The 12,117-nt window shown below is 34.3% G+C and overlaps 1 protein-coding gene across 1 annotated transcript in view; it reads left to right on the top strand.

The window, feature by feature from the left end:
- The window catches only part of CFAP47 (cilia and flagella associated protein 47), a 285,559-nt gene extending 276,293 nt beyond the window's left edge, over positions 1–9,266 (top strand). Inside the window, exons 64-65 of the mRNA XM_034074649.1 lie at positions 779–947; positions 9,057–9,266. Coding sequence (XP_033930540.1) covers positions 779–947; positions 9,057–9,266 — 379 coding nt within the window. The remainder of the gene's footprint in view (positions 1–778; positions 948–9,056) is intronic.
- The last annotated feature ends 2,851 nt before the right edge of the window (positions 9,267–12,117 follow it).

Raw genomic sequence — 12,117 nt, 5'->3', positions numbered from 1 at the left:
TGAAGTCCTCACCCACTGTCATTTCCAGGAATAAGACATTTTCTTTGGGTGCAATGGTACTACTGTGAAACTAGCAATTAGACAAGATCTACAGTACCTGCGACAGAAATTCTTTGAGATGAGATATACAGTAATATTCATAGAGGACCCCAGTTATTACTATTGTAATATCTTAAAGTATTTAGTTTATGGGATATAGAAAATGTGAAAAATAGTGATAATATTATTTTTCATATGTTTATTTCAAGGATTTCAGAATTCCCTCCCAGCCTAGAAACACTCCACTAGATTACAAATTTAGTCCTAGTCATAAAACTTAATCAAATGGATGGCTTATCAGTTTTATTTAGTAAAGACTAGAAAAGTAAGGGGCTTTTAATAGAATTGGATTTTCACTCTGACATAGAATTTATTCCTATCACTATCATTGTATCTTTAAAGGTCAGATGATTCTTTTCTTTACAGTGTCAAATGCTATCTTTATTCTGTAGTTATTATTTGTATTAGCATGTAAGTATGTCTGAAATGGAAGACCAGTATGCAGGTCCCTGTGTATAAAAATATAAATATGTATTAATAAGTGTATATAATTACTGTTAATGTAGTAATTTTTATAGAATATTTGTTCTGTAGGTAAGAATACTATTAATATTTTATATGCATTCCATGGTCTGCCAACTTTCTGAGTCATGCCACGTGGTGGCCTAACTGTTAGATTGTAGATAAATTGTAATAAGATACCATAAAAGGCTCAATAGGCTTCTTTGCTTTTCCATAGGTACCCAGAGCCATTCACCGCCCACTTCCTGTCAGGCAGTGATCCTGAGTTCCGTGTACTGCCACAAGCAGGGGAACTTCTTCCTGCAGGCACTGCAGGAACCCATATAACAGTAGGATTCAAGCCAAGGATGTACAGCAAGAAGCATAAAGCAACACTCGTGATCCAGGTAGGCCTTCCTGAATGCAATACACAAATATACCTTCACATGTGAAAGGAAAAAACCAAACCCTATACAAAAAACCAGCACTGATACATACAAATGTATGCGCTATAATTATTTTACTACTCCTACCAACGGACAGGAATTAAACTAAATTTCTAAAATTAACTCATTACAAGCTGGAAAAACATTATATTTTAATTCCTATGTTATCCCTTTGCCATCAGCCTCAGAGAGATATATTTATCTTGGTATGTTTGCCCCCACTCCATAGGCAATATAACAGCTTTTCACAGAGAATCCAAATAATCGTGTTAAGAACTGGTGGAAAATATGTGAGTGATTGAATACATGAGGCCTAGGTTATTGATTATATCTGTATTATACCTTCTAGGATCAACAGCATTAGAAACTAGATACTAAACTGTAGAAGGCAGAATTTCAGAACACAAAGTTAGAAATAATTTTTTTAAAACAAGCCTCAAAATAATCAAAAAGAAGAGGTAGCCAAGTAGCGTCTGTAAATCTAAGTCAGGAAAATTTTTGAGTTATTTATTCCTTCAGTAGTAAAAATGTTCTTATAAATGCAGGAATTAATTTTTAAGTTTTAAGTCATTTTTTAGGAGGAAATTGTTTGTCTAAAGCATACTCTAGCAGCAAACATCCCAGACTCTACAAATCACGCTTTGCACTTTAAATCTCTTCACAGCATGCTGGCAATGTTTTCAGGCCACTATACTAGAAGTGAGACAGCAATATTGATTTAAAAAACAAGATGGTCGAAACAAAGTTGATAAAGAGATGCATGGTAAATGACTGAAGTGTTTTATCTCTCTGAGTCACAACCTGTACCACAGTGAATAAGAAATTCAAATCCTGAAAAAAAACAGAAGGCCCTTTAATCCCTCCTACTTGTTTTCTTTTACCATATTAGATATTTGATTAATGCAGTCTTTTTACATAATCATCAATTATGATGATAACTCTTTCATTTGAAAAAGGAAAAAATTGACCGAATTTATTCCGTGTTCTTTCATATTTACATAATGCTATTTGACACATCTACAGAGCTCAGAAACTTCTAGTATAGTTCTGGAACTGGCTGTTCTTAGGCATGACACATGTAAATTTACTAACTAGCCATGTTTGTCTTAACTTCCTTCCCTAACAAATTGCTTTAACATAATAAATTTGCCTGGAATGGGATAACGTGATGGGTCAAAGATTATTATTAGTTTTCTAAGTACTCAGTCAGTAATCCAGAATTTCCTTTTTGGAATATATCAGTACAAATGGGCTTTGAGTAATCAGAATTTTATCCTACATCGAGTCACACTTTGGTCTCTGGTTATGATCTAGGCAGATGGCTCTTTACACCTACACCTTTGGTACTGTGTGTGGGTGTAGGAAGTCACTCACATGTATTACATATACGTATCAGATCACATCTTGCATTGTCTTGTGTATTCATGTATCTTCAAAAATACTTTGAAGCCTCTTAATGGTCGTGAAATTTTGACCAGTATTACACCATCACAGTTTCTAATTGAGGTATTGTTTCAATGACATTTTTATAAAGTTTGTGTTCTCTTTGCTCTTAGAGATAACCTTTTGTGTACAACTGTACTTCCCCTTTTCCTCACCACAAAGGCCTTCATTCCTGTAGTTCTAATGTAAGCCAGAGCATCTGTGACAGTGTGTAATTCTGCTGCTGCGCTCTCAACATTGACCTGAAATAAGACTCTGTGACATGTTGAGAATACCAGATACTCATTTCTGCCTTTCCTGTTGAAATTGGTTCATTAGTGACCTGAGGGAGACAGACTTATCTAGATGGCAAAGCCAGTGTAAATCACCCTTATTTGGGGAATAATAGTGGAGGTAGTGAAATGCAATTAATGTTAGACCTAACACTGAAGAACCTCTCTCGTACATACACCTTCTAGCCAGTATACTGGCTGACGTTTTGGGCTATTTTTAGAAAAAGTGGTGAAATTTCTTTAACAGTGTTGACTCTCTTCTGATGCTGCTGTAGTAAAAGCCTACAGCACTCTTGCTATGAAATTTCCTTTGCATTTCTGAGGGTAAAGTCATACTTCTAACAGAATATATTTTTATTATTAAATTATTTGAACAGTGGTAACAGAACTGTCATTTCTGTGTGCTTCAATAAACAGTGATAATTAGGCTGCAAAGAAGCAGAGATGACAGTGTAAGTTGTTTGGTTTATGCTGGTCATTACAATTGTGTTGTAAAGTAAAATGGGAGGTAGAATTATGGAGAAAGATCCTACAGTTATCTTTTTCTCATTTGTTGTAAACACTAAACCCAAATTTTGTACATGCAAGTATTTTTCTTTGATTGCTCTGCTGAAAACCCAATCCTGATGAGCTAATTAGCATTAAGAAAATACAATTTGGCTTCACCAGAACTTAGTGTATACTTTTTATTAACTGAAAGTATATATATAATTGAAATAATATAGCCTAATTTATATTTTCTGCACACATATCAGGTAATTCATGGCATATTTTGAAGGTTCTTTAAGACTTTATTTTAATTCATGAATACTTAAAGTAAATTTTATCAATGGCAGAAAATGTTAATTACTTTGCTGAAGCAATTAAATGTTCTGAAATGATCATTAAAACTTCTTCTCTCCATGAACCACATATTAAAAAAATTAAAATTAGACAATTATTTGAATAATTATCTGTTAGGAATCTTCATTTTGCAGAAGTGACATAGAAAATATCTTCAAAAATTTCTGTAGATCAAAGAATGAAATGCCAGTAAAGAAAATAGTCATGCTTGTTTCTGCAGCTCTGAAAGAGAACATCATAACTTAGTTGAGCTACAAGTAAGAAAGTACGGATTCCAGAGAGTGACTCTTTATCAGAGACTATAGGGATAGGACAATAGGTAATGGGTTAAAACTTACTTAAGCAGGAGAGATTCGGGTTAGATATAAGGAAGAAGCTCTTTACTGTGAGAGTGGTGATACTCTCGAATAGGTTGCTCAGAGTGGTAAATGCTCCATCCCTGGCAGCGCTCAAGGCCAGGTTGGACAGAGCCTTGGGTGACATGGTTTAGTGTGAGGTGTCCTTCCCCCATGGCAAGGGGGTTGGAACTTGATGATCTTAATGTCCTTTCCAACCCTAACCATTCTATCATTCTATGATTCTATGAAACAGTGACATGGTGCCAGGAGAACATTTTAAAATAAGTACTATTCCAGAATAAATTTTCCACATTGATAACAGCCTTCATAAACAGTGCAGTTCTAACTGAAAAAAAAAAATGTATTTCCACTAATGATGAATTAATGAAGAGAGCATGCTGCTTAGATAAGCTATAAACTGTTGTGAGGAAAAGAAGGACTTCCTCAGCGGCACTGACATCTCAGAGCTGTGATGTGCTGTTAAAGCTGAAAAGAAAACTGAAAGAGTTTGGGGATGGCAAGATACAGCTGCAGCTGGGGCTGATCATGCAGGGCTTTGCATGATCTACAAAGCCTTTCTGGGGCAGGAATCACTGCCAGGTACAAGCCAGAGCAGTCAGGAAGCTGGAGAATCCATGGAAAAAGAAGTATTCAAGTTGGCCTGCAGTTAATTTTCTTGTACTGTGCTGAATTTGGATGGAGACCCAAGGAATTGCTTTGTAATTTATGAGTGAGACTTCAGAGATATTCTAAACCAGAAGGCACATGAAATAAGTCTTAAATGATAAAATACATGTCAGAGTGAACCGGATTGTAGGTAACATTATAAAGCTCTCCAGGAGTCAGGCTTGTGCACTTTTATTACTGAATAATCACTAACCTAGCCTATGGAAGACAGCATATCAAAACCATTTGTCATACAGTTCTGGAAATAAATGATGCAGTGTACAGTCACAGTACCCAGGTGTGACTTCTAAGCTTGTCTATGCGGACTTGCATATCTTAACAAATGGTACTACTACATATTCAGTAGCTTGGTGAAAATATGTTCTTACACTGTTCCTGGCAGATTTTTCAATTAGCATAGTTTAATGTGTTTCTAAACTGTATCTCTTAAACAGAATGAACAATGAAAAATGTTACTAAGTTAATAGGAAAATCGAAATATTTTCATGTTAAATAAGCAGAGGTTTCAAGGCACTTGCATAGATACTGAACTTTGTAGACTTGCTCTTGCTGCAGTTCTTATATTGGTTAGAATAGCTGATGTAGTTCAGCCCTACAGCTTTATCCTTAGGAAAATAGATATGGTTTCAGCAGCATTTGGAAACCTAATATTTTGCCCTGGAAATGAAACATTCTAGTAAAATAGACATTTATGGGTGTCTAAGGTTTTCTGAAATTACTGGATTCTAGGTTGTCTTGAAAATTACTGAATTGTAGGTGGCTCTAGTGCTAAACAAAGTGCTAACCTGAGTCATATTGACAGTTACACTAACTCTTTTCCTTTCATATAATATTTGTTTTCCCCTTTAGCAGAAGTTGCTGAACTAAACCAAGAGTATTTATTTCAGTAAATCAGTACACAAAAGCACATTTTTTTCACAATTACTGTCTTCAACTGTATTGGAAGATAGCACACAACTTACAATTGATAGACTATGATAATAAGGAGTCCATATTAATAATCCATAATCAATAAGTAATTCTAGCTTGATACTACCTAACAGCTTCATGTGATAATGCCCATAACATTTTCTCCATTTTCATTAGCAAAAAAAACCAACCTCTCCTGCCGCAGAATGACATCTGATGCAGTCTACCGCAGCCACAGAATAGGCAGCTTTTTTCACCAAGTCAAGCCACAAACGTTTTTATTCACAGAACATGCAAACTAGGATATTTGCATAGAAAAGAGAAAGTTAGCAAAAGGTATTGCTACCCAGAAGGCTGTATCAATTGTCTGATGCTGATGATAAATGAAGTTGGGAGTGGCAAAGCTGACCACTTTTGTTTAAATCCCACTTCAAACAATTGCTAACACTCTAAGCTGTAGAATTATGGTATGTGTGAATTTCATGAAGAGAAATAATTTTTTAGTGACTTGATACTCATTGAAACTGTTGGTTGAAAAACCTGTCAGATCTTTTCTCTGACCTTGAAGTGATCAATGAAGATTTGCATACAGTGAACATGACCCCAAGGTTAAATTTTCTTTAAACTAAATTGTTCATCTCACATACCAAAGACAGATAAAGCATTTCATCTTGCACTGAAGTTAATAAAACAATTAGTTAACTTTGGAGAACGATTTACGTCTCTTAAATACTAACTTTATCTTTGGACATAAGGTACTGATGGTCCATATCACACCTGCTTTTGATGGATTTTATCTTTACAGTCAGTGGTTACTAGTTAATTTCATAATATTAAATAAAATTGAGAATAAAGATGAGTTAATCTCTCTGTTTTACACAGGAATAATATTCAATTTAAATTAGATTTTTATTTTAGAAGGATAGTAATGAAAGTTTAAAAACTTATGCATGCATGATGAAATATCTATTAAGATCTCATGCTTACTAATCTTATTTGAATAAAGCAATTCATTCAGCAGACATTATGCAAAATCAGTACTGCCAATTTTAAAGTAGAGGTTTTAAAAAATGTTTCTTTAAATATACACAGCAAAAATAGTTACTTATGCTTTCAGCATTATAACAGAAAAATATATATCCAGTTACCAAAATACTGGTTAAAACTGGTTGTCTAACCAGAAGCACCACAGTTAGAGATCCATGTGGTGATGACATTTAAGAGCTATTACGGGTGTGAATCCTATAGTGAAATAATATAAATTCTGTATAAGTACATGGCAGAGAACAAAGCCTGTGCCAAAGGGTTTACAGTCTGATGGTCTGAAACTTGTTCTTGTTGAATAGCTGAAATATGAATGCAAAATTGCTTGCAGTGGTATCCCTTAAATATATAGCAATGACAGAGTAACAATCAAAACAATATGAAGGAGCATATGAAAGATAACATAGATAAACATCATAAATTCAAACTTTTCCAGTGGCAAATATGAAACTGATATTTAACAAAACTTAATAAAGTCAGAAAGCCACTTTAACATTTTACTCTCTTCATCATGTAGTTAAAATTATGGGATGACTGTAGAGAAAATTAGAGATGGAGAAGGTGGCTTTTGTAGTGCTTTACGTAAGCCATGATTAATTGGCAGAATGCTACAATAAATAACTAGAAAAGTATACACACTATGCTTTGGAGGTGGTTGATAGTGTTTATGTGATATGAAAAAATGTGATAATTTGTATGGATGTTGTTGCTCCTTTCTATAGGCCAAATCTGCTTGGTGCACTGACATGCTCAGAAGCAAAGCAGCAGAGTGCTCAAACAAGAATGAGCAAATGGGCCAATAACCCAGCTATGTCAGAAACTGGACTGTTAACTAAATGCTTGAGGGAAAAACTCACGAGCTTTGAGGTTGACTGTTGCACTGATTTCTGGATCGATCTAGGAGTATTTGCAGCTTTTCTGACCTTTTGTTTCCATAATGAAAAATGACACTGATGTTAGGTGTAATGTTTATATCTACAAATTATTGATTGGTCTTAAGGATTAAATTAGTTTTAAATGAAAGATGAATTACATAAATCACAAATGTTGTTGTAATGATAAATCTTTATGGCTGGAAACAGGATAGAAAGGTGATCCTACAAGCAATGGCTCTGTAGTTCAACACAGCATGATGCAGAACCTTAGCACCACCAAACCTGTAGAACCATGAGCAGCACAGCTGTGTGATTGCAGTGCTGTGCCGGATGAATAAAGGCAGATTTTAAGAATTTGTAAATATAAATTTTTTAGTGTGACTTTGCTGCTTTGAGGCTGCAGTCATAGTCTGATGTGCTCTGTGTGCTATGTACGTATGTACTATGGACATGCATTGTTCTATGTTTTGTATAAAAAAAAATCACTTTATGAATATATTTTAATATATGTATATCATGCCATATTTTTTACTCAGTCTTCCCTACAAGTTTTGGCTTGGAAGTAAAAAAAGCCTTCATAAACAGAAAAGGCAAACATAAAACCTGGGATTTCTAATTGCTGTGTGAAGGAATAGATAAGAGTGTATTCCTGAAGTGGGCATACAATACTTTGTCTTTTTCTTGCATAGTACAGCTGGACATAATGACACATCATTTGAGGGTTTGTAATACTTGTGGTTTGTTTTGCTGTTTCATTTGTTTTGTTTTTTAAAGAAAATGAGAGCAGAAAACTAAAAACCATGACATAATGACATAAAGACAGGACAATCCTAAAGATCTGGAGTAAAGACCTGCTTTCAAGCATTAAAGTGATACATTTGGAGAAAAAAAAAAAGACTGAAGGTTCTGTAATAGTTGTACATGGTTTCTAGCAACCAAAATTGTGCTTTGGGACACAAAAGGACATGGAAAATATACAGCAGCATAGCCTTAATATGCATCGGAATAATACTCCTTAAGTATGGATAGAAAGGATATGTAGTAAGAATCATGTACTCAGAATCTAATACTCAAGCATTACAAGACATGACATAGAAACATATGCTCTATTCCTAGAGACCATTTATAAACAGAAAGCAAATGAAGAGTGTCATTTTCAATTCTCATAAATATTCTTCAAACTAGAGATTTCAACATGAAGCTGCAATTCTCTTGTGCATACTCAGTCTTTTTCACTTAGTTTCATTCATTATTTTAATGCAAAAATTCCACCATTTGATAATGCCATTATTACCAATACCAGAGCTGCAATTAAATCCTACAGTATCAACCCAAGGCTTTTATACTGTACTATGGAATAATTATCTTTGAAAAACATATGAGCTATGGGGTTTACTAAATAAAAAAGGAATTTTAGATCAGCCAGGAAGCCATATTTCTCATCTTTGTTGTGCCTAATCCATATTAAAATTAAATCTGGTTTCTGTTCTCTGTGTTCCAGGACTGCAATTCTTATTCTGTGTTATTCCAGTACCTTACATGGAAAAGCATAAGTATCTTTTGAAAACAATGTAGCATGGTAAATCACTGTCAAATTTTCAAGGTATTTGATGAGTGATTTTTTTTCGTTTCTCCCTATGTCCCTGTTGGTTATTCCAGGCTCAATCAATGCAGTGGACATATGAGATCAATGGACTGCCTCCACAGAGCATACCACCCACAAGTCCAGCAAAAGTCATTTCTACTGGAGGTTACATAAGATCAGCCACAGTTCGACAACGCAATTTTTTACATGAAAATCTGAAACTTACAACCACTGCAGTATCCTCACCAATTAAGGGGTCACCTTTGGTCCTGAGAAAAAAATAAAGTTATGATCTGTTATTTTTTTTGGTGGGGAAGGACACTTTTGTCAAATAAATTCTGCAGATAGAAACAGTTTTGGATTTTGTGGTGTTTTTTTGTTTTGGTTTTGTGTGTGTGTGTGTGTTTTGTTGATTTATTGGGGTTTGCTGGGTTTTTTATTTTTTGTGTCAGATATGATATGCATTGATGTTATACTTTATATAGAGGATTCAGAGTGCCTGAGCTTTAGCAATACTCTTATGAGGAATTTTGGATGCTTCTCTAATGGCTTACGTATATCTGCAAATATCAGCAAGTTCCAATAAGAAAAATCTTTGAGTTAAAAAAAAAAAAATCAAACTTGAAAATTAAGGAATTCAAACAAATGCTTTGTGTTCTAAGGGATATTAGTTTAGAAAGACTTTAATAGGTAGATTTAATGAATGTTCTGTGTGATGTTTGACATATTACACCCATGCAAACCAACCAACCAAAGCCAATCCCTGATGTTTTTCACAGTAAAATCCTTGCCCAAAGTTTGCAGTATTTTGCTAAGGTGAAACATGTTTGCATGTTATATATATAGAGCTTGAGTGCCTTTCAGATTCTCTTAGTTTGTCGAATTTCATTATGACATCTTTGCTTCTTTGCTTTGCCTAAAATAAGAATCCTGATTTATTAAGCCCATAACCCTTCAAAACCCTAGATAATTGGAAGTAATAGCGACAAATAAAATATCCTACCTCAGTATTTTTGTGTTGAGCCCATGTTTAGAGAGTACTTTAGAGTACTGAAATATAGAACGCTATGAAACATCAGTGAGGAGTGCAGCCAGACTGTTTTTTGGGGGGTTTTTTTTGTTGGCTTTATTTTTTTTTTTGTAAAATAAACAGACCAGAGGTGCCTTCCACCTTGTGTTTCCATTTCCATTCTTCCCATTCAGAAGTGACTCTAGATGGGTATTTGGACTTTCTTTGCTCCTGGTGTAATGTGGAAAATTAGATCTATTCAGAGATGCTTTGTAAGATCACTGGATGGGAAACACCTGCCTTCATTCTTCATTGAGATTGTTTTGCCTGAATTTACTAATACAAAGTAAATTGTATTAGAGCCTTTATTTTGGTGGCAGGATGTACTTTAAGAAAAACTGGCTTCAGACATATTAATTGCTTTCTTGGTACAAATACAGAATGAGTATCATTGCTCAGGAATGGGGAGCCTGAGAACAGCCTATGTTGGTTAGTGTAAATGAGTACCAATAAAACCATTTTACTGCAGTGTGCTCAAGGATTTTGTTTATGCCACACATTTTAAAGAAGCTATTACAGAAAATGTTTGGAACTTAAAAAACAGCAATGGCACCATTTAATATCTCCTTTTAAATGCAGTGTGCCTCGTTTTGGTCAGAAACCAGGTAATCTGAAGCAGGAATAAAATTGCAAATTCAGTACACCACACGGAAAAGACATTCTCATTAGTGATATCTGATATGTATCTAAAAGAAGCTATGTATCTATTAAGAAGCTATTGAAAAATTTATCTTAAATGTTACCATAGACACAGCTAGATTTCATAGGAAGGCTCTATCTGCATATATAACAAAGCATGTCCCTGACTGAAAGGAATTAGAAGTTATGGATCAGACATATGGAATGGTTTCACCATTGATTATTTGTGTTCAGGAAACATATCAGTGACAACTTTTCTCTGTAAAAAGCTTTGTTTTCCTTCTTTTGCTTTCTAGCTTTGCTTTCCTATTTAAGATTACACTTATCTGCAAGATAGTCAAAACTGTAATTCTACCAGAGATGGATTAGCATGTGGCATAAAGGTGAATCACTTCGCAATTAAATGGTGCTCACTTGGCAGATATTATTTCACAATTTGCTTGCCTGCACTTGCTGGTACATGTAGTAGATGTTCAAATTCTGTCATACATTTCAATATTAAGAAAATCCATAGGCAAATATTAATGTAATAAAAAATATCAGAGGGTTGTTTTGTTGGGCTTTTTTTTTCAAATATAAATTTTAATTATACTAATTATCTTAAAAGAGAAAGGATAATTTATGCTTTCTAGACCAGATGTCAGGGTTTTTTCAATGTGGACAAGGTCATTAATGAGTTGGACTAGATATGACATCATCAGTTGAATTTGTTCCTATTATCAAAAATGTATTTAACTTTTATTACTTCTCAAAGCTTTTAATCAGAACTAAAATATATCTTCTGATATCAAGAACATACTTGCAAAGGTGATTTAAATAAAGACAATTGTATCTGTGTGGTCATAATCTGCAGATGAGTTCAACTATTGCAGATAGGTCTAAACAAAGATATTGCAGTTAAGGCTCAGGTCTAAAAAAGAAAGCAGTCCACATTTAGCTTAGAATTCATTCTGAATTACTATTTATTATCATAATCTTCTCACAGGGAAATGGGAGAGAATGAACACAGACTTGAGGTTACGGCTTTTGAAGAAGTGTTCACAATGTTTTCTATGCCCTCATGCCATAGCAGAGCAGCCACTAGCTGAAACTGCAAGAGAAAAAAGTTTAACATTGGTTTTTCCACATTACAGCACCCTTCCAGATTCTTTTCTTCTGAAAAGTATGGAGAAAGGACAATCTCCCTTCACTTTAATCTGTACAGGTATAGCAGAACCTCAGGGAAATGGGGAGATATTGGTTATTATATATAAGAGCTATTAGTGTAAATAATAGCTCTTCCTTTCTAACTGCTGATTTTTCTTAGACATCTAAAATTACTTCTACTGACCCCACATATGTATTTTGATACATATAAGTATCTAAATCACAAAATAAGTTTTTCAAAATCAATATGACACCTAAAGCCAATGTCTTCATTGTAGTCT

This window comes from Melopsittacus undulatus, chromosome 2 (assembly GCF_012275295.1).
Source record: "Melopsittacus undulatus isolate bMelUnd1 chromosome 2, bMelUnd1.mat.Z, whole genome shotgun sequence".
Classification (NCBI taxonomy): domain Eukaryota; kingdom Metazoa; phylum Chordata; class Aves; order Psittaciformes; family Psittaculidae; genus Melopsittacus; species Melopsittacus undulatus.
The sequence above is the reverse complement of the archived record's forward strand: the minus strand, read 5'-3'. Positions and strand labels throughout refer to the sequence as shown.